Genomic DNA, 26,745 nt, shown 5'->3' with positions numbered 1-26,745 from the left:
CGCAGGCGCCTCGAGTACTTCTTTTAAGGCGCCTACAACTCGCTTTTTAGCTCCTTTTGACTTTGTTTTAGCCTCCGAAGCTCCGATAACTTGGGTGATTGCGACCAACCAGAATAGGGCTCACCCGAACCCAATTCCCGGCCTTTTCCTCGAGCAACCTTCCTCCTCGGCTTAACGTCCCTCGAACGCTGCGCACGTTCTTCTCGCCCACCAGTGTACTCTTCCGCAACTCTCTCGTCCTTCGAATGCACCGAGCCCGTCGGCTCACTTCCCGTACCGTCATTCTCGCTAGCTGCGTCTTCCTCTCGACTTCCTGCGCTCCTAAACTCCTGCACACTCAGACACAATGATCAAACACAAAACAGAACCTAACCAACTTGGTTGATCACATCAAAACAACCACGGGGTTCAACACTATTTTGATGGGTAATAATGCATCTTATAGAATTACAGGTATTGGAACTGACAGAATTAAGATATTTGTTGGAGTTGTTCAGACACTAGGTGATGTGAGGCACATCCTTGATATGAAGAGAAATTTGATTTCTCTAAGTACTCTTGACTCAAAAGGATACAAGTACACTGGTTAAGGTGGAGTTGTGAAGGTCAGTAAAGGTTCTATTGTGGTGATGAAGGGATATAGAAATACTGCTAGTTTGTATGTTCTGCAGGGTTCTATAGTTATGGGTGATGCTGCTGTTGCTAGTCCATTATTTGATAATGACATCACGAGGCTTTGGCATATGCGGGGTCATATGAGTGAAAACGACATGATTGAATTGAATAAGAGAGAACTTGGTGGGCAAAGTATTGCGAAATTGAAATTCTACGAGCAATATGTTTTTGGCAAGAAGAAAAGAGTCAAGTTCTCGGTAGGCATCCACAACACAAAGGGGACACTAAACTATATTCACTCTGATCTTTGGGAACTATCCAGGGTGCCTTTGAAGAGAGGTGCATGGTATATGTTCACTATTATTGATGATTTCTCTAGAAAGGTGTAAGCATTCTTCTGAAGCAGAAGAGTGATGTGTTTCCTACTTTTAAGAAGTGGAAAATTATGATCGAAAAGCAGACAAGTCAAGCGTCTCCGAACATATTATGGTTTGGAGTTTTGTTCTGATGAGTTCAATGCCTTATGAAGAACGGAAGGAATTATGAGGCATAAAACAGTTCGGCATAACCCTCAACAAATAGTGTGGCAGAGAGGATGAATAGGACTTTGATGGCAAAGGTTCGATGTATGCTCCTCAATGCTAGTTTATCGAAGTATTTTTGGGTCGAATCTACTGCGTACACTTGTTATCTCTGTCAGTTGCTATTGACAAGAGAACTCCACAAAAGGTATACTCTGGTACTCTTGCTAATTATTTTGATTTGACATTTTTTTTGGATATTCTACGTATGCTCATGTTGATAATGGAAAGTTGGAGTCCCGATCTATGAAGTGAATTTTTATAGGTTTTAAGTCTATGTGAAGGGATACAAGCTTTGGTGTCCAAAGACTAGAAAAGTCATCAGTCGAGATGTTATTTTTGATGAGATTAGCTAACATTCTTAATGATTTCACTTCCAAACATATTTCTAAATGAGATAAACAAAAGTCAAGAACATAGGTGGAGTTTCATATTGGATTTACACAATAGTCTACTCTGCAGTCTAATTCAAATTTAGTGGATGCTAGTGGCTCTTCACAAGCATCTCCATAATATTCCATTAGAAAGATAGGCCTCGTAGAGATATTAGGCCTCCTCAGAGATATGCAGAGGTTGATTTAGTTGTTTATGCCCTAAATGTAGCTGAAAAGATTGATTCCAATGTAGAACTTACAATATTCTCAGAGGCGGTTAGTTGTGACGACTCTAGTAAATGGATGATAACAATGCAGGAGGAGATGGAGTCGCTTCACATGGATGACACATTGAACCTAGTGAAACTACCTAAGGGTAAGAAGATTGCTCAGTGCAAATGGGTGTATAAGAGAAAAAAAGATTCACCGGGAAGTGAAGAAGCAAGGTACAAGGTAAGGCTTGTTGCAAAGGGCTACAGTCAAACTCCTGGTGTTGATTTTATTGATGTATTATCTCCAATTGTGAAACACCATTCCATTTGGGCTTTACTTGGTATCGTGGCATTGCACGATCTTGAGCTTGAACAGTTAGATATGAAGATCGCGCCTGCACGGAGAACTTGAAGAAGATATTTATATGCATCAACAAGAAGGTTTTGTAGTCTTAAGAAAGGAGGACTACATTTGTCAGCTGAAAAAGTCACTTTATGGTATGAAGCAATCACTGAGGCAGTGGTATAAGAGATTTGATGCATTTATGACCACTCATGACTTCAAGAGAAGCAGTTATGATAATTGTGTATATCTCAGAGTGAATGGCGATGAATCATTTTTTAATCTATTATTATACATCAATGATATATTGATTGTAGCCAAAAATCATAGAGATGTCAGAAAGGTGAAAGCTCAGTTGAACAGAGAATTTAAAATGAAAGATTTAGGTGCAACAAAGAAGATACTTGGAATGGAGATTGTGAGAGATCAGTCGACAAGTAAATTGTACCTAAGTTAGAAAGGGTACATTGAGAAGGTCCTCAACAAGTTTAATATGTAGAATGCCAAGCCTATAAGTACTCCGTTAGTTGCTCATTTTAGACTTTTATATACCTTGTCACCACAGTCAGATTATATGTCACGAGTTCCATATTCTAATGCAGTTGGTTCCCTTATGTATGTCATGGCTTGTTCATGTCCTGTTTAGCATATACAGTAAGTGTTGTTAGTGGATATGACGAACCCTGGTAAGGAACACTGGAAAGCAGTTCAATGGATTTCTAGTTACTTACGTGATTCTACTGATGTTTGCTTACAATTTGGGACAACTATAAATGAAGTTGTCGGTTGTGTGGATTCTAATTTTATTGGAGATATTGATAAGAGAAGCTATCTCACTGGTTATATTTTTAGTTTTGATGATTGTGTTATTAGCTAGAAGGCTATGTTGTATGCTACCATTGCATTATTAACTATAGAGGTTAAATACATAGTCATTACGGAAACTTGTAAAGAAGCAATTTGGCTGAAGAGCCTATTTGGTGAACTCAGTGAAGACTTACAGACTACTATACTTTTTTACGATAGTTAAAGTACTATTTTCTCATGAAGTATTAGATGTTTTATGAGAGGATGAGACACATTGATGTGCGGTATCATTTTGTGAGTGATGTGATTGCTCGTGGTGATATTGTTGTGAGCAAAGTTAGTACGCACGATAATCTTGCTGATATGATAACCAAGTCACTCCCTTTTGCCAAATTTGAGCATTGCTTGACCTTGGTTGGTCTTTATTGGTGAGTTTTACCCATAAAGGGCTTTGTGTGGAAGAGGTGAAGAGTTTGCGTTCTCTTATCGAAGATTGGCATTCGTTTCAAGGTGGAAATTGTTAGAGTTTGGTGACCTGAATTCTACTTTGAATCGGCCCAAAAGTTTTGTAGTGCAACATTATGGATTAACAACCCATTAAACCAATCCGACTTTTCAAAGAAGGCTAACCTTCTTTAGCCGTTGTTTTTATCTTTTTCTTTGATAATTGTACCAAAAATTATTTGACAGCAAAATATTCACTTCTCTCTTCACATGATTTTTCCCGGTCAAGAGTTCTCCACGTAAAACCTGTGTGGGTTCACAAATTGTATTTCTTTAGTTTATTGTCATAAAGTTCTATCAAGATCACTATTGGTGTACACTGAAACATCCAAAACAGAAACTTTGGTATGTGTTTGTTTCTGCAACAGATAAAACAAACAGAATCAATCCAGCTCATGACAAAGAACATTGAGTTTTCATGAAGGCAGGCCAGCTTTCTCCCATTTAGGATCACTAGTCTTATTGCTTCTTCAGCAGTATGAAAGATTGTAGCATCGATACGATCACATTAACTCATGAATGAAATAAAACTTAGCAACTTTAGCATGAGCTTTGGAGGTTTTATAGATTTGACATGTTCGGACAAGTCAAGCTCATTGTTAATCTGAGTTCAACTAAGCTTTAGTAGTGCGATATCATGATATTTAGGGTGAGTGGATGTTGAGAATAAGTCTACACCTAACGGTTGATGAAAACTTTATTCAAAGGATAACAAACAAGAGGTCTCCTTCAAGAAATTTATCTCGCTATAAATGCTAAAAAGAAAAGTTTGAGAACAAGAAAGTGCTCTGGTTAGACTCCTCCAATATTTAAGTTGGCACAGTAAAAGTCTAAAGTATGCATGAGATCGAGATAGTTTAATGTCAAAGATATTGTAGGAAGTCATTTTGCCATGTATACAAAGAATCAATCACTGGTTTCTAATTCCTCTCCTCTCCCTCGTCTTCAAGGTAGAAAAAAGATATACATAGTACAAAAATAGCTTTCTCATGGCGCTCATGGGCTTGATACTCCTTGTGAGGGTTCACGATTACATGGAGATTGCCCCCACCGATCCGTGCCCTACATAGTGATTACTCTAATAGATCGTCAGATCAATTCCTGATACTAAATATCTTGTTTGGTGCCTAATCTCCTCGTGCAAATGATTGCTCCATAATTTACCCCCTTCCAAAAAAATGTAAAGACAACCCTAGAGGTGTCACCAAAGTGATGGAACAATTACATAGAGATTGCAAAGGCTATATACCAAATATTACATGGAAGTTGCAAAGGCTCTATGAAGGGGATGAGTAGGTATAATGCTTCAAGGATTGAGTGAATTACTTATTTCTCAAAGCAAAAGTAAGATAATTGAAGGTATTAAAACTATTATTGCTAAGAAACTCCATAAATTTTTTTAACATGGTGAATTTTCTTGTACTTCTTTGACATCTAATCTTAAAATTTCATTCGTGTTTCAGACTTGTTAATTATTTTCTATGTTACCCTTTCTTCGTCAAACAAGAAAAAGATAGTCCTAATAAACGCATCATTTTGTATTTGATCATCTCCTTAATGTTGCATATTTAGAAACACCTTACGGTTTGACCTTTTAAATTGAAGAATCGAATTGTTTACGAGAGTTTCATTGATCCGAGTGACAACTAAATTGTGCCATGATATTACCATAGTGTGTTAAACTAACAGCTCTAGTCCAAACAAAAGTTGCATTCACCAATGCGTGCCAATTGATAAACAGAGCATAAGCTAAGACCTTATTTTAGATTATAGATTCAAAAGATTGAATGAAAACAAAAAAAAAAAAAAACAGTGTTCAAATCTTTCTACGCTAATGATCAACGAGCATAATTAATTTTCCATTCTGTTTTAGGCTACCAGTTAAGAAAGATGAATGTTTAAATCCATCACATCGCATTCGTCCTCTATTTTTATTCGAGTAAGAAACAAGCAAAGTGATGATCCATCCACATATCTCTCGATTCAAATTCATGGTTTAAAAACAAAAGACGGATAAATCTTCATTCGACGCTTTCTTTATCTATGGATTCAAAACAATGTAGCAGTACTGGATCAGAGCCATGGATGGAGACAGAAGCATGGTAGAAATGAAGATAACTAACCCGACCACTTGGAGCGAAGGCCCTTCTGGAGCTCCGCGTTTGATCTTAGGCGCACACTCCCGCCACCGTCGCCAAGTATGAGCAGTCGCCAGCACTTCGGAAGAGACAAACAGGCGGCTCGTGAGAAGTAGGGCACGAGCAGGCCGACGGCCTTGAGGCTAAGCCTCATAATGGACCGAGGCCTATAAAAACAAAGATTTTTGGAAAATAATTTCACGTTTTTTTCACAAATTTTATTTTTCGTAGCATGTCATTTTGGTCGCTTCATATTCGCATTTATAATATAAATATTTTAAAGTTAATAAGTGTAAAATCATTTTGGGAAAGAAAAAACGCAGGAAATAGCTCGAATTTAGTTTCCCTAACAACGCACAGCGAGTAGCTTGCATCTATTTACATAACACAACAAAGTGGAGCTCACAGCGATGAACTTGTTATATATTTACATAATCGAACAACGTTATTTAGTAGTTCAAGTTTGCGTGGAAATTGCGATCGGATCAACTCCAACCGTCTTCAGCGTCACCACGTGCTTTTTCCTGCAGTCGATCCAGATCAAATCAAACCAAACTGTTCAATTCGAGCCAACACGTTATTTTTCTTTCCGTAAATGGTAAAAAAGGGTGAGATGATTAGCTCACGCGTTGGTTTCTCTGGTGGGATCGGAGATACCGGCACGGACGGCGTCGAAGTCCTGCAGTTGCGCCACCCGGCGGAAGATGGAGCTGGAGATGAAGCGCTCGGCCTTGTCAGCGGCCCAGTCCGGGTCGACCACCTCCGGCAGCGTCTCCCGCTTATTCTTTCTCACAAGGACGTTGGGCGCGTGGCGGAGCTGCTGCATCGCTATGTGGAGCCCCAGCGACGTCGACGTCAAGATCAGACCTAGCGCCACGTACACCGGCACAAACTCCGCCTTTCTGGTCGCCCGATACCAACAGTTATTTCCATTAAACTACAAAGTCGTTATACTTTCGCTGATATATCGATTTGTTAATTACCTTCGCTTGGACTCGGAGAAGCCGAGGTGCTCGACGAATGGCAAGGCAACGGGGCGCAACTTCGGCTGCGTCGCAGTGGTGAAAGGGCGAGCGCCGGCGAGTGGCCGCCACAGTCTTGCCAAAGCTTTTGAAGCCATGAGGACGAGCTGCGAGTAGCTTGGCCTGTGTTCTTGGCTCTCGAGTGCCGAGCAGGGGATGCAATATATCGGCAGGGGAAGCAGATGACGACGTGGTAGGAAGGGGACAGATTGATGGGACAGGTAGTAGGCGCTAGAAGGGCACGTAGCACGATGAGTGAGGAAAGTACTGGAAGTGGTGAGAAGGAACCGGAAGGGGTTTTAATTGTTCGAAAGGTTCGGCGTGGGTCGATGTTGCCATGCCGAGAAGAGCCCAATCCATAGCCAACGGGCGCGGTAACACTGTAATTAATTATTCCACCCTACTGAAACTTTACATGCCAAGGTGTCGTCGACTGCGGGCGTTGGCTCAAACAGTGGGCCTGCATGTAACCTCCTCGGAGAATATCCCGTGCGAGTTCGATCCCCTAACCCCTCAACTCCGCCGCGTCGCACCAGCCTCCCAGAACCGCCGGGATCCCGCGGCGGGAAGAGGCCGCCATGGGAACAGAAATCAACGTCGGCTTTAAGGAGAGCCTTACAGAGGCTGCGACGAGCCGATTAATATCAGTTGCATCCCATGGAAGTTTTATAGATCAATTTTCCTTTTTTTTTTATAGATCAATTTAAAAAATGAATTTTGACGGACAATGGACGAATCATTAAGAAGTTTAAAAATAATAGGATAAAATTTTAGATGTAAAGTGGATAATCTTAAGGATGTAAATTAGTCGAATCGAGTCAAATAATATTAAATTTGAACTTGACTCGTTTAAGTTATATTCGGATTCGAGCTCGGCTCGAGCTCGAATCGAACTTTTATCATAAGACTCGAGCTCGCTTAGTTTTGGAATTATTAAGCTCGTGAACAATTCAAGCTCAGTTCGTTATTAGCTCGATTATCATAGTTAATGAGCCTAGTTTGTTAAGTGAACTCGAACTCGTTTTCGAACTCATTTTAGAATTCGTTTTTGGACTTATTTTAAGGTTCATTTTGCAAGCGGGTAAAACAAGCTCGAAAACTCATTTGAATAAATATTCAATAAACCTAACAATTAAAATAATATAAACTCAACACATCATTTAACATCTCAGACTAATACATTAAACTTCCAAACTCAACGCATCATTGAACATGTTCGCAAGTCCTTTAATCAAGCCGAGTTCGAGCCCGAGTTTATGAGCTTATAAACAAACATATTCTTGAGCCCTTTAAATGAGCTGAGCTCGAGCCTGAGTCCACAAGCATATAAACGAATGATCCTATCGGGAAGCTGAGAAAACGGACATGTCGGTGTGTCGTGTCCGGAATGTTGACCGCATCTCCATGACCCGGATGATGAGTTATCTTCTGTGTTGACTGACCAAGTCGTCCGAAGTCCCCGGGTCGACAATACCTGTATCCAGTGCCCGGGTTCCCCCGGTCCCTGGCGCCCCGATGCTCGAAGTGAGTCCCACAAATATATAAGTAGTTGAACACTAATGACAAAATAGTGAAATTAATGCAAGAAAGGTACGATGACGTACCCTGGCCCCGGTGGGCGCCCTCGGATGGATGGATGAGTTGGCTGTGGCGCTGATCGAGTCGTCGAGGCCGGGAAGAGTGGATAGACGTCCACCGGCTATATAGCTGACTCCTATGACTCAAAGCTGGATGCGATATGGATTCGGATGACAACACACGGTTCGACTACAGCCTCGGCTCGCAGGCCAGAACGCCACAGCGGCACGAAGGCCGAACACTCCATCGGCTCGCAGGCCGGGATACAATAACGGCACGAAGGCCGAATACACTCTCGGCTCGTAGGCCGGCATATAGGCATAGTACGATACCTGAGTCCTCGGGCGCGCGGCTGCTTGGAGGATGGCGACGGCTGCTAGGAGGTGTCGGCAGCTGCGACAAACAATAGCCGCCTAAGGTGGTGGCGACAGTAGTCGCCGGAAGCGGCGAAGAAGGACGTCGGAAGAGACGGCGGCGCTGGACGCCAGAAGAGGAGATGACGCAGCAGGACACCTAAAGAGGTGGCGGCGCTGGACACCGACCGCTGGACTCGGTGGCGGCAAAGACCGCTGGACGTTGCGGCTGTGAGTGTGAGGGAGGGAGGTGTCGGGTCCATCCGGTGGCGACGGACCAGGCGGAGGCAGCAGCTTCCCATCTCTCTACTCGGTGGCGGCGTAAAAGGCACGAAGGAGGCCTCCTCGTGTCGATGGCGGAAGGCCAAAACATGAACCTGTTTGCGGCAGCGGCGGTGGAGAAACTCGAACCCACCTCTTCCTCCTAGTGGTGATGCTGTAGTGGAGGCCGGAGGGCAGGAGGTGGAGGAGAGGAGCAGCCAGCGGCCAGCTCCCGCACCGGTGAGGGAGAAGGAAGAAGGTTGGCGGCGGCAAAAACGAACTCAACCCCCTCTCACGCTATTGTGAACAGTGCTCTTTAAGCACCAAAAAAACCCTAAATGCGAAAAGACCAAAACACCCCTTCCTCTTCTCCTAATCCCTACTATGCCCTCAATCTGCCTCCGCATCAACGAACATGTTTTCGAGCCCTTTAATTAAACGAACTGAGCTTTAGTTCGAGCTTGCGAGCTTATAAACGAACATATTCGTGAACTCACGAGCCGAATATCCTTAAGGTTGAGTTCGCCTCGATAAAACTGTCGAGCTTAAAATCGAGCTCGAGCTCGGCTCGATAAGCTAAACGAACGAATTCGAACGAAGTTTTTATTAAATTGAGCTCTAAATAACTTATGAACCGTTTGAGATAATATCATATAATTATGAAATAAAGATATATAAAATCTTTTAACTTTAACAAATAATATAGAGTTATAGTTTAAATCGGATGTCATATGAAATAGTCTTGAACAAAATTAAGGTGAGATCTGGAATAGGTCATGAGTAATCAGATGTTTACGAGAAGATCCGTAGAATATTAAGAGTGATCGGATACTTACGGAAAAATCTAGATCATGAGAGTAATATGAATTTCTAATTTGAGGGGAGTATTATTTAGAATATAATAAAAATTTCATATTAAAAATATATGAAGAAATTATACATTTAAAAGGTGAGAGATATATTTATTATTATGAGTTTTTTTTAGGTAAAATTTAAAAATAAAACTATAAGAATTTGGATCTAAAGGGTTGGGATGGTGTTTTGTTGATTTGAGGTCAATTTTAATTAATCTTTTTAAAAGTGAGATTACTTTACTATAAAAATAAGTGATAGTATAAAAGAGTATTTTGAATATTAAATTATAGATGCAATATTATTTTAATAAATTAAAAAATTCTTTTAATAATATGTATAATTAGAGATCATATTTAGTAAACAAAGTATATATTTCTATTTAGTATTTTTTTGTAATGAAGAAAATTCAATAAAAACAACTTTGAGATAATATTTTATGAAAAAAATAATTTATAAGATTGTTTATCTCACTTTTAAAAAGATTAATTAAAATTGATGACCTCAAATCAATAAAATATAAAAAATTTTAGATCCAAATATTAAATTATAGATGCAATATTATTTTAATAAATTAAAAAATTCTTTTAATAATATGTATAATTAGAGATCATATTTAGTAAAAAAAAGTATATATTTCTATTTAGTATTTGTTGTAATGAAGAAAATTCAATAAAAACAACTTTGAGATAATATTTTATGAAAAAAATAATTTATAAGATTGTTTTAGAAATTGCAAGTGTAAATAATCATTCTGAAAAAATAAAATTGAAATAGTTAAAATTTAGCAATTAAAAACAATTAATTTTAAAAAACTTACAAGGTTAATTTAGCTGTCCTCTTGGGGTCTTAACTGCATAAATCATAGGGAAATGGTGGTAAATTCGATACTTCGCCTCTCGCACTTGTTCTCCCTTTGGGACTACCTTCCTAGGAACCAGAAACCCTAGGCATGGCAAAGGCCAGTAGATCAGGATCTTCTTTGCTCTTCCTCATCGCTGCGATCCTCTTCTCCGCCTTTTCAGCATCTCTAGCTGACACTGATACCCCCTTCGTGGTCGCTCACAAGAAGGTGAGCCTCGCGCGGCTCAAATCTGGCATCGAACGTGTCTCCGTCTCGATAGACCTTTACAACGAAGGATCCTCGTGAGCTAACCTCGATGATCTACATGTTTTTTCTTTATTTTGTAGGATTTTAATAACAATCATCTTCTGATCTAATTGGGTATTATCCGTCGTGTTTCAGATCTTCCTTAACGATTTTCCATTCGATACTTCTATTTATCAATGTGATCTCTTATTTTTCCTTCAAAATTTGTTCAATGATCTTTGATTGAGTTATACTGTAATTTCCTTATTTTTTTTAATGCTACCTTAGCTTAGAATGAAATATGTTACTTCGCTGTGCCTATTGCCTCCAGATCTGCTGATAATAATGATTATAGCGGCTAGGGACCATCCAAACTTAAGCCTCCTAGTCCAATTTTAAATTTGTAACGCCTTGAGCATTGATCTTCACTTCCTAAGAGCTTTCGCTGTGTTTTTATTCTGGAAAAGTTAGGCAATATATGTCCATGATGATTTATTTAGTAATTACCAAATAGACCTGCACTAGAAGTCTATAACCAATGGAAATTTGTTCATTCATTCACTATTTTCTAGTGTGTACATTTGCTATATTGTTCTACTTTTATCTATCCTATCTAAAATTTCTCTAGTATAATGATTGCCAATTGAAAACATCACAGAACTGCTTATGATGTGAGCCTGAGCGATGATAGTTGGTCCCAAGATAAATTTGATCTCATCTCCGGCAGCCCATCAAATACGTGGGAGACAATTGATGCGTGAGTAAATCTATGAAAACCTTATTGATCATAAATCCATTAGCCTATCTGATAATATGATTTTCTTTTTGTTACTTTTAGTGGCACCTCTGCTTCTCACTCTTTTGTTCTGGAGTCCAAATCAAAGGGCATATTCTATGGTTCTCCTGCTGTTATCAAATTCCGGGTTCCTACAAAGGCTGCCCTACAGGTATTTTCTCCTTCGTGCTGTTTAGAATGGAACTCAACTAAAGTTTTGGAGTGATACATTATGAATCCTTGCTGTAATTTCTTTGGCACCTCGTTCAAAGAATTGGGCATAGAATGTTTATGAGAAAATGATTCATATTATTTAGTAATTTATACTGTTTACTATTTGAATGAAAAAGTTATTCTGTCAGAATTAATGGTTATGAACATCTTGGCCGCTAAAGCTTATTAGGATGCTATTTTTTTTCTTGTTTATGAACCTCTGCCATTTTGCTACAGGAACAATGAATGAGAATCATCACCCATATGATTTCTTAAAGTACAATAGGTTATGTACTGGGTTTACTTCTTCTGATATCACCTTTCAATTTGTTTTAGCAAGTGAAATGTGCCCTTGCATAATTTTGATTCCAAACATTCATGATACGTGAACCATCTACTACTGAACTTTCTCTAGGGGTTGTGAAAGATATTCACTAGAATATTTTCATTATTAGTTTGACTTGTATTCCACAAAAAGTAGACCTGCCCTTACAGGTCTGAATATATTAAATACATGCAGTAATCTACTAGGACTTCTTATTGAACGACAAGGAAATCACAGTTATAATGTTATCAACTCTTAAATTCTAGTTATGTCCTTAATTTTTTTTTAATCTACTTCAATGGCTGAATGTTGTAACTTGTTCGCCTAATGTAGGAAGCGTATTCTACCCCAATTCTGCCTATAGCTGTTCTCGCTGACAAGCCTCCTGAAAAGAAATTTGAATGGGTGAGTTGCCAATTTTGCCACTATTATTTAGTTCTTTCTAACTCATAACATCTAATGTGCAATTTCAACTTCCATGTACTGATACAATTGATCTTACTCAATATGATCCAACTACCACGCCAGGCGAAGGTGAGTCCCATGATATCTAATTCTTCATTACAGTTCTATTTTTTTTTTACTGTTTGATCTATTTGCTTAAAATGAACCAACCTACTATGCAGAGGCTAGTAGCTAAATGCGGATCTTTGGTGTCTGTTCTATCGCTTGTTGGAGTGTTCATCTATCTAGTCGCCACTCCATCAAGGGCTGCAAAGGCAAGTAAGAAGAAGCGTTGATAACTAATCTCCTGTGGAGATTTCACTTGCTGAGTTTTTAGGGTTTTTTTTTATTACTTTTATTCAATGTACCATCACCTAGAGAACTACTCTATTTCAAAGCAGCAAACTTTTTAAGAAGTGTTTAATTCTGGATGAAACAATTTTGTTTTTCTCTTATGCCCTGTTTACCTAGAAGCGCTGATGATATAAAGGAGTGTGTCAGTGTGTGTATATAAAGGAGTGATACACACGACTCAACTTACTTTCCTTTGTTTACTCCGGAAAAAAACTATGGACAGATCGATTCTAACTTCAACCGCCGATCAAATTTAATTAGTTTTCTTATCTGTCCGAATCGGACGGAACAACTTTTCCATGTGTCATTGCGTTTTCAACTCGACCTCACTTGGCAATATATTGTCAATGGGGTTACAAATTGGGCATGGCCTAGTCTGCCATGAGTTCACGGGCTCTCCGCGATCTCATCTCAATCTCATTGCTTCAATATCTCGATGATAGGGCCGTATATTGGTCGTGGCCTAGCCGGCCGTGAATTCACAAGCTCTCTGCGATCTCATATCGGAAATGTGTGACATATTCGTGAGGTCGGGGCATGCGTGGGTAAATTTCATCTTCCCTGTATAGACACTGTCTCAATATCTCACAATGAGATGATGGAACCCACTACTTAAGTGTGAGTTTCACCAGCCCAATGTGAGAAATTGGGGCAGTGTCTGTACCGGCAGGCAGGATCGAATTAACCGCGTGCGTGACCTCTCTCGAGGTAGGGTGGTGAGTTGGTCGAGTTTCTTTTGGCGGCAGAGCTCGAGGACCTTGCGTGGGAGTTAGAGTGCTTGGAGACGACGAAGGTGGGGCTTGCAGCGGGCTAGACTTGAAGCGGGCAATGCAAGCGCTGTAGAGCTTCTTGGGGCCCATTGGCCCCGTCCGCCACTGCGGCGTCTTGTCAGTCCAGAAGTGGACGCAGCGGCGCTCATTCGCGGAGGTGAGACCGGCCGGCTCATTCCTCTTCGCGGCCTTCTTGGGTGGGGCACGGGTGCCAAGGAGCGATGAGCTCTGAGTCAGGTTTTTGCTGGAGAAGGAATCCTCGCCCTAGGGAGTCCGACAGCGACGTTATGACATCACTCTGCTTACTTTTATTTCTTTTATATCGTTGTCTTTTCCTTCCCTTCCTTTCCATTAAGAAAATATATTGATGGATCCAAGCCTCCGACTAAACAAAGCATTAGGGAAAATCCTGCATCAACTTTTGTTATTACTGACTGCTTGGTGCTGACAAGGACCATGTTGGATCCTGCTAGATTTTTTTTCCCCACTCACTAAAGCCTGCTCTGAATGTAGATAGGCAGATAAGTGATGTTAATTTGTTCTTCAGTTACTATGTTTTTTTTAGATTCCTTTAAAAATCAAAATATTCTTTTTAACATGTTCTTGTATCTTAATTTTTATTTTTTTTATGTAAGCTGATATGAAGAACAACTAATATCAACATGCAATAAGTTTAAATTTTAGATCTATTCAAAATTAAAATGAAGGGTGTTTTAGGAGAAAAATGATTTGCTAAAACAAAAGTGATTTGGTCAAGAAGACAGTGCGTGACTTGATAGAAATCACAATCATTGAAACGCGCCCAGACTGTGTGCTGAACTGTCTTCTGTTGGGTTGTGGATCTGCACCCAGTGGCTTTTCCTACTGAGCCAGATTCCTTTGTCTTAAATTGTTTATGTATATATAATTGCAATTTATCCGTGTTTAGTCTTTGAGTTATAACATTTTGTAATTCTTTTTGTTGTTAATATATTTATCTTCACTAGGGACTATAAAAACATAATCAACTACCACACATGCAATTCAAGAAAACAATTTACGAAAAATGAAAGCAAAAACGAACTCATAATTCCGCTATCACTCTGCTGTGTGCCCTGTACTCAGGTGGCAAGCAGATTGGCAGCAAGTGTAGGATCAAATATCGAATCAACATCTCATCCTCAGATCGCAAGTTCCTCAACTATTGCCACCACTCTACAGAAAGAATGAGAAAGGGGAAAATGGAAGCTAACGTTGTTATTCTGATCTTTGTTTTCACGCATCATTCTCAGAGGCAGTTGCCAAGGTGGATGAGGGCGGCGCCACACTTGGGGCAGGCGGGAGTGCCGTTGTGGACCATCAAGTACATGAAGCAGGCGCTGCAACCGGCGGCAACGAGGGTTCGCCGGTCGTCTCCGGTAGAGGAAGGGCCGGAGGAGCAGGCTGTACTGTCGTCATCTTCTTCCTCGTCGCGCGTTTCTATGCCGCTGCCGGTACCAGAGGATTCGTCTTCATCGGGGTCGGCTGTGTCGCCGTTGCCATTGTCGTCGTCTTCCTCCTCTTCGCATCCCTCTTTGCCGCTTCCGGTACCGGAGGCTTCCTCTTCGTCGGTGCAGTAGTAGCTCGATGAATAGATAGAAGCAGTGGCTGCGGAGCGAGGGTCGGCGGTGGTCCTCTCGCCGGTCTCCCAGTTGATGTAGTGGATTTCCCCTGTCTTCATGATGGAAACAACGGAGGTCAGATCAGTAACAAGTCAACAAAAAAAAAACAAACGAGCATTTACACATTTGAATTGGTAAAGAGAAAAACAAGGAGAAGCAATCGCAGAAGCTCATCATCGATCAGAACTCAGTGTTCTTCACTAACAGAGTAATGGTAGAAGGAAGAAAAGGAAGCATTTTGACACCAAAATCGGTTTCAACATCGTACTTTGCAATCGACGCCAAAGCATTCAGGGCATTTAGATCAAGCAACGGCGCGACGAGAAGATTCTGAGGAAGGAAAGAGAAACAGATCGCACCTGAATGTCGAGCCGCTGATCCCAGCAGAAGGGAAGGGGTATCTCCGAGTTCAACTCCACTGTGATCCTCCCGGCGCTCGCATCGGGGATGTTGGGCGGCGGCGACGGAGTAGGACGGTGTTCGCCCAGAGAGCAGCTCCGTAGCGATGCGGCGATCTGGTCTATATAAGGGAAGTCCATTGCCACAGGCTAAGCCTGGAAAAGGTAGAAGACGGAGCGCGCGAACGCTCGAGGGAAGCGAGGGAGGGAACGCAGTTATAAGGAGAGGGGGCTCTGGTGGAGGAGAAGAAGAGGAAGATGACGAGTGGGAGTGTCTGCTTGACTGCTTCTTCCTTTCTCTAACGAGAGTAAAAAAAAAATTGATGCAAATTGCATGAAAAATGCTTCTTCAAGTAAACTTTTTCTATTATAAAACACTTATTTAAAACTAAAATTAAAAATACTTATTTTTAAAGTATGTTTTAAATTATTTCGATAATAAAATGAAACGAAATGTCATTCAGAATCCATCCGTTATTTCCAGATCCAACAGTTAGAGTCTCGCCAAGGCATATTCGCATCTATAGAAAGGTAACCCTAGCTCGACGCTTCAAGCGGATTCTGATCTTCTCTTCTGATTGCATTTCGCTTCATCGCTTCTACGCCTCCGCCCTACGCCTGCCAGGTACTGAGCGTTCGATCGGTCGTCCTGATCCTCCCTTCACCCTTGATCGATCTGGGTGAAGTATCGATGCACCTCTTCTTCGATGTGTTGTTTGTTTCATTAAACATTTTTCTGTCCATTGCATCAGCGATCATGTCGGACGAGGAGCATCACTTCGAGTCGAAGGCCGACGCCGGGGCTTCCAAGACTTATCCACAGCAGGCTGGGACGATCCGGAAGAACGGATACATCGTCATCAAGGGCAGACCCTGCAAGGTTTTTGGTTTGCCCTTCTCCATCCATTTATGTTTCTTCGATTATTGATGCACTTTCTTGTGTGTGTTAATTTACCTTACTTGTTTTGAAACCATTTCCCGTGTATGTCTTTCCAGTTATCTTGGAGATTTGCTGTGATAATTGTTCGGCGCTTTGACTGAGTTATTACGTATTTTGTGGTTTGATCCATCTCATTTTGAGGGAATGAGGGTGATCTAAACAGTGGATCTGTGATTAAATAAACTGCACTCTAATATTTATTTTTATTGTTTTTTTGTCACTCTGCACTGTAGTAATGGTCTTTGCTTGTCACTGATAATTCCATTGGATGGTTCATCTATATGCGAGTTTCTCAAGGTTCTTCCTTTTTCTCAGTGGAATAAGCGTTACTTTGACAATGGGCACATCACCACAGGAGCAACAGGATCTAGAAATTTGGGAGTTATTGATGGGAAAATGTTCAAGGGGCAATATAAACTGGAAATTAGGAGTTATTGACTTTAATGTGTTCTTTTTTAGTTAACGGATGGAAATAAACATTTAGAATTTTTTGGAGGTTATTTTTCCTCTTATTGCATGGGACTTTGGTTTCTATTGTAGCAAAAAGTGATTACGCTCACCTCAGGCGCCCCTCACAGGCTGTCCTCATGTTATGTAAAGAGAGGTAAATCACGAGGTGAGTTATAGCCGACAAGTGGCTAGGGGTGGGAGTATTTTTTTTCTCGAAGGCATGCGTCTGTCGGGAATTGACCGCTTGCGCCATTGTAGCAAAGCTGCCAGCCACCCTCTAGCCAACTGGCCACTCCTGTGGGGACGAAACTTTGGTTTCTAACTCCATAAGTAGTGTGCTAATATCATGATATTCTACATTTGTTATCATCTGAAGTTTTTGGTTTACTTCTTTCCTAGATATCCTTTTTTGTTAATTTTATTTGGAAAATTTTAAAGCAATTTGGAATGCACATTTTCACATTTATGATATGTGATATCAACTTTTCATATGCACAGCCTTTTTGTTTCAATGTTTTTAAGCATTATAGTTTTGATTTTGTAATTTAGGTTGTTGAGGTTTCAACGAGCAAGACTGGAAAGCATGGTCATGCAAAGTGTCACTTTGTTGCAATAGACATCTTCAATGCTAAGAAGCTTGAGGATATTGTGCCATCCTCACATAATTGTGATGTGTGTTTACAAACTTATTATGTAGAAAAGTAGCTTTTTTTTGTACTTATATCTTCAATATTTAAATTTGTTTAATCTGTATACAGGTACCTCATGTTAATCGCACAGACTACCAGTTGATTGACATCTCCGAGGATGGCTTTGTATGTTTTATATTTTTTTTATTATCAATATGCTGTTTTCTTGTAATTTGATATTTAATTTGCTCTTTAAATTTGATGACTCATTCTAATTAACACATGCATTTGTCAGTTGAGCCTTTTGACCGAAACCGGTAATACCAAAGATGATCTGAGGCTCCCAACAGATGAAAATTTGGTTACTCAGGTTTGGCAAAGTCGATATGCATGTATAAGTTTATTATATATATATGTGTGTGTGTGTGTGTGTGTAAGATTTACTTTTAAAACATATCACCGTTCCAATCTTGGTCTACTTCAATCTTCAATTAGTCCACCTAGATTGATTTAGTTTATAAGTTTAATCATTCTTTGCATTTGTATGAATATATCGGGAAAATATGGCCGGTCTTGCTGATGTTTATCCATTTTGAAAATAATTGAAAAAGATGTGATGATTGAATGAGGATGTTTTTATGGTTTGGTGCAGAAGGTATAGTTGGGCCCAGTAGTATGAAAGTTTAAAATTTGTTGTGAAAGGTTTTAGTGGTTTTTAACCTTATTATTTTGCAACTGATTTCATCAATTACAATGCTTGTATTGATGCTACCTGATATTTTATTATTTCTTCATCTCTTACCTAGTTAGGGGGTGTTTGGTTAAATGATGGGAATGACTATGGGTATGGGTTTGATAGTAGGATGGAATAGGAATAAGAATGGAAATGAAACCCATCAAGTTATATGGGTTTGGTTGATTCCCATAAATCTGGTAATCATTCCCAAAATGTGATTCCCAAACCCACAATCCAAACACTATCTTTTACTATCATTCCATTCCCTCATTCCCAAACCCATCAACCAAACACCCCCTTAGTGTTTGGATTTGATTTACTTGACCTCTCTTACTCGACTGCTTGACTAAAGCATAGCAAGGATTGGGAAAAGAGCATCCTGTACCTATCCTCTACCTTCTTTTGTGTCTAAACTATAATTTCAGTGGAATGTCTCATGCTTGACTTCATCTTTTGTCTTTCAGCCATCAACAAGTCATTAAATGTTGAATTCTAGTTTCTGTATATGTTCGGCATCATACTTATGTCTTCAGTAGTTGGTTAACCTCAGATTTTCCCAATTCTTCTATATCAACAATGTGTAAGATATCTTGTATCGCTTCCACTTGATTTTGTTTCCTCAGTATATTCAAATTCAAGTAGGCTTATTGCTTTACCTTTGTTTTTTCCCTATATTTTCAAAACTATTTATCTAAGAATATATTTCCTTCACCTCAAGGTATTCATCCTGTGCCAATCTAACCCAATTAACATTGCAGATCAAAGATGGTTTCGCAGAGGGAAAGGACCTAGTTGTCTCTGTGATGTCGGCAATGGGTGAAGAGCAGATTTGTGCCCTCAAGGAGATTGGCCCCAAGTAATTCTGTAGCTGCTGCCATCATTTATCATGAAACTTCATGCAAAAACATATTTATAGTGAGTGCTTATTCTTCAAATTCGTAATACTTCCAAGGGATTTTTCCTATGATTGATCATTGGGGCTATTATGCAGTATTTTTCGATCCTATACTGCCCCAAGTAGCTGTCCTCTTTGATTATGAATCTTCAAGCATAAGATATTTATTGTAAGTGTTTATTCTTCGATCTTGAACTACTATTTGAATGGTTTATTTGATGAACACTCAGCAATCAGTGTGATTTTTATCTGTAACTGCAATATAGTGTTAGCTCCTCTTCTTTCATGAATCCTGTTGCTAAAGAAATTTACAGGTGGGCGGAGTGGTTGATTTGATAATTTTTAACGATATCTTTGATTATTTACATTTTTCTTCCTGAGTAGACCAATGTCATTGGTTGCCAGAGTTTCTGGAGATTTTTTATGCTTGCTCGTCACACGAAATATTTTTGAATATTTTTTTGGTTGTTTTATGATCACATGCAACACGTCTGAAACTGGTACCGTTTATTCGAAGTCCTCGTTAAGTGTTCTTGTTAATATTTCAGCGTCAAATTGATTAATAGGAGAAATATTTTCTAGATTCAACGTTTTATGATAACTATTTTTACTCCAGAAGTGTATTTTTTATTCATTTTTTAGTGCGGTAAGTCATGGTTAACATAAAATGAAAATGTCGCAGACTTGAGTTTTGTTCTACTCGCTCTCTTTGAACAATTCACCTTTAATCCAACATCCATTGAACTCAATAAATTAGAGCTCGGCTATGGCTGTCCAATGGCTATGTCATGAACTCGTCTGTAAAAGACTAAGGGGGTGCTTGGTTCACATAAGAGAATGTGAATGAGAATGAAATTGATAGAAGTGGGGAATGGGAATGGGGGGTTTCCCATTCCCCTCCTTTTGCTAGGGAATGGTTCATTCCCATGTTTGGGGTAATGAATCCGTGGGACCCATCACTAATCCTCCCAACCAAACTTCCACTTTCAATCCCTTTCCCATTCCCCACTCTCATTCCCTCCAACCAAGCACCCTGTAAAAGGTCATATGTTGGATCCAAGCGGCGTAGACAGGATGTTAGGCAAGATGGATGATTTTTAAAATTTTCAAATATTATTGTAAATCAATTTTTACTATAAAAAATTTTAAATTCAAGAGCTAAAAATGGATTTAAATTAAAAAATTTTGATTTTATTAATCAGGTTGAGTAACGTCAAACTTAGGTGATCGATCTGATTTTATTGAAATTTTTCATCCGTCATCAGAGTAAATCTGGAAGCGTTCGTAGCGGACAGACCAAGAGTTCAGTATCCTTTAGTTGCATGTCCTATTTAGAGGAAAATTTTTTATAAATTCGTCATAATTAAGGTTCAAATCGTGGGTGCTTAGGTGACAATCTGAATATCCTATTGTTGTACTATAGTCCGGGGTAGAAAATTTTGATTTTCGCTCTTAGTTTTAATTTTAGTTTTAGTTGAAAGTTGAAATAATGAAGATAATTTAAAGTTGAAAAATCTTTTGTGATTTTGTTTTCTTAACATTTTTATATATGACACATTCTTGACCTAAATAATCGATGTGATTAGTAATTTAATAAAATATAATTTATAATAATATCTCTTTATTAGACCATGATTATTTGGATATTCATTCAAGTTAGTATTAAGGGAGGGAGGAGATAGAGGCGAAGGTGATGGAGGGATAGATGCCTTGTTCGAAGTGGATTCATTTAGCATATTTTTAAAATATTTTAACATTACTATTTCATTTAATTTATCATTAGCATAATATTTTATAAATAAAATCATCTAATTTAATGACTATCTTTCGTGTATAGATTTGTTTACCCAAATTTAGGGGTGCAATTGCACCCCCTGATCTAAAGTAGCTATGCCTTTGTTGATTTTGGACGCCACATATGATTGATTTTACAGTCTGAAAGATAAATTATGGATGACTATACAATCAAAGTTTAAAACCGCTTCCTCTATTGTAGTATAATAGCAAGATGCTTATATCATCTATCAAAACATCCACAACTTATAATTATAATGTAGTATAGGATAATTTTCTCTAGTGAGACAAACTTAAAATACTAGATTGTTAGGTTAAGCATCCTATCAAAATCTTGCGATAAATCTGAAGCTCTCGTGGCAACAACATCTTGAAGCTCAGAGTAGGCAGCATATGCTTACTCGGGCCCACATCAGGACGATTGATAGACTTAGAGAACTCCAATTGCATCTATTTTAGTCCTACGAATTTTTGATATTATAAGGAGTTAAAATATGGTGATCATTATTTATTTCGATTTTTCATATGTAAAATCAAAGAATCATCAAAAAAGCCCATATCGGGCCTGATATGAAATCATATCAGACCCACTTTGAGACTGATATGATTCCATATCAGGCTCAATATGGACGTTTTTGATGATTTTTTGATTTTACATGTTAACATTTATGAAAAGTCGAAATAAATAATGGACATCATATTTGAACTTCTTGGAACATCAGAAATCCATAGGAACTGAAATGGGTGTAATCGGAACTCTCTAGGTCCATCAGTGTATTTTGACCGAAACTTACTAATGGGCCTAGAGAGCTCCGATTGCACCCATTTCAGTTCCTATAGATTTCTAAAATTGCAAGGAGTTCAAATATGGTGTCCATTATTTATTTCGATTTTTCATAGATTCTAACATGTAAAGTGAAAAAATCGTAAAAAAAAACTCATATTATGCCTGATATGAAATCATATCAGGCCCAACATGAGCCTGATATCATTCCATATCAGGTCCACATTGGGCCTGATATGATTTCATATGACGTGGGCCTGATATGATTCAATATCAGGTCCAACGTGGACATTTTTGATGATTCTTTTATTTTACATGTTAACATATATGAAAAGTCGAAATAAATAATTGACACCATATTTAAACTCCTTGTAATATCATAAATCCATAAAAACTGAAATGAGTGCAATCGGAGCTCTCTAGGTCCATCAGTGAGTTTTGACCGAAACCTACTGATGGACCTAGAGAGTTCCAATTACACTCATTTCAATTTCAGTGGATTTCTGAGATTTCAAGGAGTTCAAATATTGATTTTGACTTCTTCAAATGTATTAAAATGTTATTAAAAATTTGACTAAACCTTATGTAATGTTATTCATATATTTTGTATGCTGGTTAAAAAGTGAAGAGAGAGAGAAAAAAAAGTAGAAAAAAGAAAAACGGTAGAAAAAAATCAGATTGTCAGGAGGGTAAAATAATAATGACACTTGAAAATGTATATTTTTTGGTAAATTGTAAAATAACGTATCCCTTTTAGTAAATTTAATGCCTTTTAGTAAATTTAAAAATTTAGATGCGCTGTTTAGTATATTGTCGTATTTTTAAAGTATGTTTTAAATTATTTTGATAATAAAATGAAACGAAATGTCTCTCTGAATCCATCCGTTATTTCCAGATCTAACGGTTACAGTCTCCCCAAGGCGTATTCGCATCTATAGAAAGGTAACCCTAGCTCGATGCTTCAAGCGGATTCTGATCTTCTCTGATTGCATTTCGCTTCATCGCTTCTACGCCTCCGCCCTACGCCTGCCAGGTACTGAGCGTTCGATCGGTCGTCCTGATCCTCCCTTCACCCTTGATCGATCTGGGTGAAGTATTGATGCACCTCTTCTTCGATGTGTTGTTTGATTCATTAAACATTTTTCTGTCGCATCAGCGATCATGTCGGACGAGGAGCATCACTTCGAGTCGAAGGCCGACGCCGGGGCTTCCAAGACTTATCCACAGCAGGCTGGGACGATCCGGAAGAACGGATACATCGTCATCAAGGGCAGACCCTGCAAGGTTTTTGGTTTGCCCTTCTCCATCCATTTATGTTTCTTCGATTATTGATGCATTTTCTTGTGTGTTAAATTAATTTACTTGTTTTGAAACCATTTCCCGTGTATGTCTTTCCAGTTATCTTGGAGATTTGCTGTGATAATTGTTTGGCGCTTTGACTGAGTTATTACGTATTTTGTGGTTTGGTCCATCTCATTTTGAGGGAATGAGGGTGATCTAAACAATGGATCTGTGATTAAATAAACTGCACTCTAATATTTATTGTTATTGTTTTTTTGTCACTCTGCACTGTAGTAATGGTCTTTGCTTGTCACTGATAATTCCATTGGATGATTCATCTATATGCGAGTTTCTCAAGGTTCTTCCTTTTTCTCAGTGGAATAAGCGTTACTTTGACAATGGACACATTGCCACAGGAGCAATAGGATCTAGAAATTTGGGAGTTATTGACAGGAAAATGTTCAAGGGGCAATATAAACTGGAAATTAGGAGTTATTGACTTTAATGTGTTCTTTTTTAGTTCATGGATGGAAATTAACATTTAAAATTGTTGGAGGTTATTTTTCCTCTTATTGCATGGGACTTTGGTTTCTATTGTAGCAAAAAGTGATTACGCTAACCTCAGGCGCCCCTCACACGCTGTCCCCATGTTATGTAAAGGGAGGTAAATCACGAGGTGAGCTTATAGCCGACAAGTGGCTAGGGGGTGGGAGTATTTTTTTTCTCGAAGGCATGTGTCTGTCGGGAATTGACCGCTTGTCCCATTGTAGCAAAGATGCCAGCCACCCTCTAGCCAACTGGCCACTCCCGTGGGGACAAAACTTTGGTTTCTAACTCCATAAGTAGTGTGCTAATACCTATCATGATATTCTACATTTGTTATCATCTGAAGTTTTTGGTTTACTTCTTCTCAGGTTGTTTACTTCTTTCCTAGATATCCTTTTTTGTTAATTTTATTTGGAAAATTTTAAAGCAATTTGGAGTGCACATTTTCACGTTTATGATATGTGATATCAACTTTTCATATGCACAGCTTTTTTGTTTCAGTGTTTTTAAGCATTATAGTTTTGATTTTGTAATTTAGGTTGTTGAGGTTTCAACGAGCAAGACTGGAAAGCATGGTCATGCAAAGTGTCACTTTGTTGCAATAGACATCTTCAATGCTAAGAAGCTTGAGGATATTGTGCCATCCTCACATAATTGTGATGTGTGTTTACAAACTTATTATGTAGAAAAGTAGTTTTTTTTTGTACTTATATCTTCAATATTTAAATTTGTTTAATCTGTATACAGGTACCTCATGTTAATCGCACAGACTACCAGTTGATTGACATCTCCGAGGATGGCTTTGTATGTTTTATATTTTTTTTTATTATCAATATGCTGTTTTCTTGTAATTTGATATTTAATGTGCTCTTTAAATTTCATGACTCATTCTAATTAACACATGCATTTGTCAGTTGAGCCTTCTGACCGAAACCGGTAATACCAAAGATGATCTGAGGCTCCCAACAGATGAAAATTTGGTTACTCAGGTTTGGCAAAGTCGATATGCATGTATAAATTTATTATATATATATATATGTGTGTGTGTGTGTGTGTAAGATTTACTTTTAAAACATATCACCGTTCCAATCTTGGTCTACTTCAATCTTCAATTAGTCCACCTAGATTGATTTAGTTTATAAGTTTAACCATTCTTTGCATTTGTATGAATATATCGGGAATATATGGCCGGTCTTGCTGATGTTTATCCATTTTGAAAATAATTGAGAAAGATGTGATGATTGAACGAGGATGTTTTTATGGTTTGGTGCAGAAGTTATAGTTGGGCCCAGTTGTATGAAAGTTTAAAATTTGTTGTGAAAGGTTTTAGTGGTTTTTAACCTTATTATTTTGCAACTGATTTCATCAACTTCAATGCTTGTATTGATGCTACCTGATATTTTATTATTTCTTCATCTCTTACCTAGTTAGTGTTTGGATTTGATTTACTTGACCTCTCTTACTCGACTGCTTGACTAAAGCATAGCAAGGATTGGGAAAAGAGCATCCTGTACCTATCCTGTACCTTCTTGTGTCTAAGCTATATTTTCAGTGGAAATGTCTCATGCTTGACTTCATCTTTTGTCTTTGAGTCATCAATAAGTCATTAAATGTTGAATTCTAGTTTCTGTATATGTTTGGCATCATACTTATGCCCGCATGAGTCTTCAGTAGTTGGTTAACCTCAGATTTACCCAATTCTTCTATGTCAACAATGTGTAAGATATCATGCATCGCTTCCACTTGATTTTGTTTCCTCAGTATATTCAAATTTAATTAGGCTTATTGCTTTACCTTTGTTTTTTCCCTGTATTTTCAAAACTATATCTAAGAAAATATTTCCTTCACCTTAAGGTATTCATCCTGTGCCAATTTAACCCAATTAACATTGCAGATCAAAGATGGTTTCGCAGAGGGAAAGGACCTAGTTGTCTCTGTGATGTCGGCAATGGGTGAAGAGCAGATTTGTGCCCTCAAGGAGATTGGCCCCAAGTAATTCTGTAGCTGCCATCATTTATCATGAAACTTCATGCAAAAACATATTTATAGTGAGTGCTTATTCTTCACATTCGAAATACTTCCAAGGGATTTTTCCTATGATTGATCATTGGGGCTATTATGCAGTATTTTTCGATCCTATACTGCCCCAAGTAGCTGTCCTCTTTGATTATGAATCTTCAAGCATAAGATATTTATTGTAAGTGTTATGTTTCGATCTTGAAATACATTTGAATGGTTTATTCGATGAACACTCAGCATTCAGTGTGATTTTTATCTGTAACTGCAATATAGTGTCAGCTCTTTCTTTCATGAATCCTGGCGCTAAAGAAATTTACAGGTGGGCGGAGTGTTGTTTTGATAATATTTAAAGATATCTTTGATTATTTACATTTTTCTCCCTGAGTAGACCAATGTCATTGGTTGCCAGAGTTTCTGGAGATTTTTTATGCTTGTTCGTCACACGGAATATTTTTTTGGTTGTTTTATGATCACATGCAACACATGTCTGAAACTGGTCCCATTTATTCGAAGTCCTTGTTAAGTGTTCTTGTTAATATTTCAGCGTCAAATTGATTAATAGGAGAAATATTTTCTAGTTTCAACTTTTTATGAGAACTATTTTTACTCCAGAAATGTATTTTTTATTCATTTTTTAGTGCGGTAAGTCATGGTTAACATAAAATGAAAATGTCGCAGACTTGAGTTTTGTTCTACTCGCTCTCTTTGAACAATTCACCTTTAATCCAACATCCATTGAACTCAATAAATTAGAGCTCGGCCATGGCTGTCCAATGGCTGTGTCATGAACTCGTCTGTAAAAGACTAAAAGGTCATATGTTGGTTCCAAGTGGCGTAGACAGGTGTTAAGCAAGGAGGGATGATTTTTAAAATTTTCAAATATTATTGTAAATCAATTTTTACCATAAAAAATTTTAAATTCAAGAGCTAAAAATGGATTTAAATTAGAAAATTTTGATTTTCATTATTAATCAGGCTGGGTAATGAAGTTTGGGATAATTGGTTTGATTTCATGGAAGTTT

The 26,745-nt window shown here is 38.5% G+C and overlaps 5 protein-coding genes across 9 annotated transcripts; 3 read left to right on the top strand and 2 right to left on the bottom strand.

Annotated features, from left to right (window-relative positions):
* Nucleotides 1-5,891: 5,891 nt before the first annotated feature.
* Nucleotides 5,892-6,747, bottom strand: LOC121983208. Its single transcript, XM_042536163.1, has 3 exons — nt 6,558-6,747; nt 6,201-6,476; nt 5,892-6,098 (listed from the first exon to the last, which is right to left on the bottom strand). The coding sequence occupies exons 1-3, from the start codon at nt 6,692-6,694 to the stop codon at nt 6,032-6,034; spliced, it is 480 nt and encodes a 159-aa protein (XP_042392097.1). The 5' UTR covers nt 6,695-6,747; the 3' UTR covers nt 5,892-6,031.
* A 3,755-nt stretch (nt 6,748-10,502) lies between these two features.
* On the top strand, nt 10,503-12,942 carry LOC121981615 (translocon-associated protein subunit beta-like). Its single transcript, XM_042534220.1, has 6 exons — nt 10,503-10,786; nt 11,389-11,487; nt 11,569-11,677; nt 12,377-12,448; nt 12,572-12,577; nt 12,670-12,942. The coding sequence occupies exons 1-6, from the start codon at nt 10,593-10,595 to the stop codon at nt 12,781-12,783; spliced, it is 594 nt and encodes a 197-aa protein (XP_042390154.1). The 5' UTR covers nt 10,503-10,592; the 3' UTR covers nt 12,784-12,942.
* Nucleotides 12,943-14,522: 1,580 nt separating this feature from the next.
* Nucleotides 14,523-15,952, bottom strand: LOC121981613. The gene is made up of 2 exons (XM_042534217.1): nt 15,611-15,952; nt 14,523-15,304 (listed from the first exon to the last, which is right to left on the bottom strand). Exons 1-2 carry the CDS (start codon nt 15,788-15,790, stop codon nt 14,879-14,881), a joined length of 606 nt encoding a protein of 201 aa, XP_042390151.1. The 5' UTR covers nt 15,791-15,952; the 3' UTR covers nt 14,523-14,878.
* A 135-nt stretch (nt 15,953-16,087) lies between these two features.
* LOC121981612 (eukaryotic translation initiation factor 5A-2-like) lies at nt 16,088-19,585 on the top strand. 3 transcript variants are annotated; one of them, XR_006111884.1, is made up of 7 exons: nt 16,088-16,274; nt 16,402-16,529; nt 17,589-17,711; nt 17,798-17,854; nt 17,964-18,038; nt 19,163-19,319; nt 19,396-19,585. XR_006111884.1 is itself a non-coding variant. In XM_042534215.1 (6 exons), the coding sequence occupies exons 1-6, from the start codon at nt 16,103-16,105 to the stop codon at nt 19,262-19,264; spliced, it is 657 nt and encodes a 218-aa protein (XP_042390149.1). In that variant the 5' UTR covers nt 16,088-16,102; the 3' UTR covers nt 19,265-19,585. The 3 variants fall into 3 exon arrangements, 2 of the variants coding, with proteins under 2 accessions (XP_042390149.1, XP_042390150.1); XM_042534215.1 differs by having other exon boundaries at nt 19,163-19,585; XM_042534216.1 differs by lacking the exon at nt 17,964-18,038 and having other exon boundaries at nt 19,163-19,585.
* Nucleotides 19,586-22,748: 3,163 nt separating this feature from the next.
* On the top strand, nt 22,749-25,985 carry LOC121981614 (eukaryotic translation initiation factor 5A-2-like). Of its 3 annotated transcripts, XR_006111885.1 has the most exons (7): nt 22,750-22,910; nt 23,034-23,161; nt 24,243-24,365; nt 24,452-24,508; nt 24,619-24,693; nt 25,599-25,752; nt 25,829-25,985. XR_006111885.1 is itself a non-coding variant. In XM_042534218.1 (6 exons), exons 2-6 carry the CDS (start codon nt 23,039-23,041, stop codon nt 25,698-25,700), a joined length of 480 nt encoding a protein of 159 aa, XP_042390152.1. In that variant the 5' UTR covers nt 22,750-22,910; nt 23,034-23,038; the 3' UTR covers nt 25,701-25,985. The 3 variants fall into 3 exon arrangements, 2 of the variants coding, with proteins under 2 accessions (XP_042390153.1, XP_042390152.1); XM_042534218.1 differs by having other exon boundaries at nt 25,599-25,985; XM_042534219.1 differs by lacking the exon at nt 24,619-24,693 and having other exon boundaries at nt 22,749-22,910; nt 25,599-25,985.
* Nucleotides 25,986-26,745: the final 760 nt, after the last annotated feature.

Source organism: Zingiber officinale, chromosome 5A (assembly GCF_018446385.1).
Source record: "Zingiber officinale cultivar Zhangliang chromosome 5A, Zo_v1.1, whole genome shotgun sequence".
NCBI classification, from domain to species: Eukaryota; Viridiplantae; Streptophyta; class Magnoliopsida; order Zingiberales; family Zingiberaceae; genus Zingiber; species Zingiber officinale.
The sequence above is the reverse complement of the archived record's forward strand: the minus strand, read 5'-3'. Positions and strand labels throughout refer to the sequence as shown.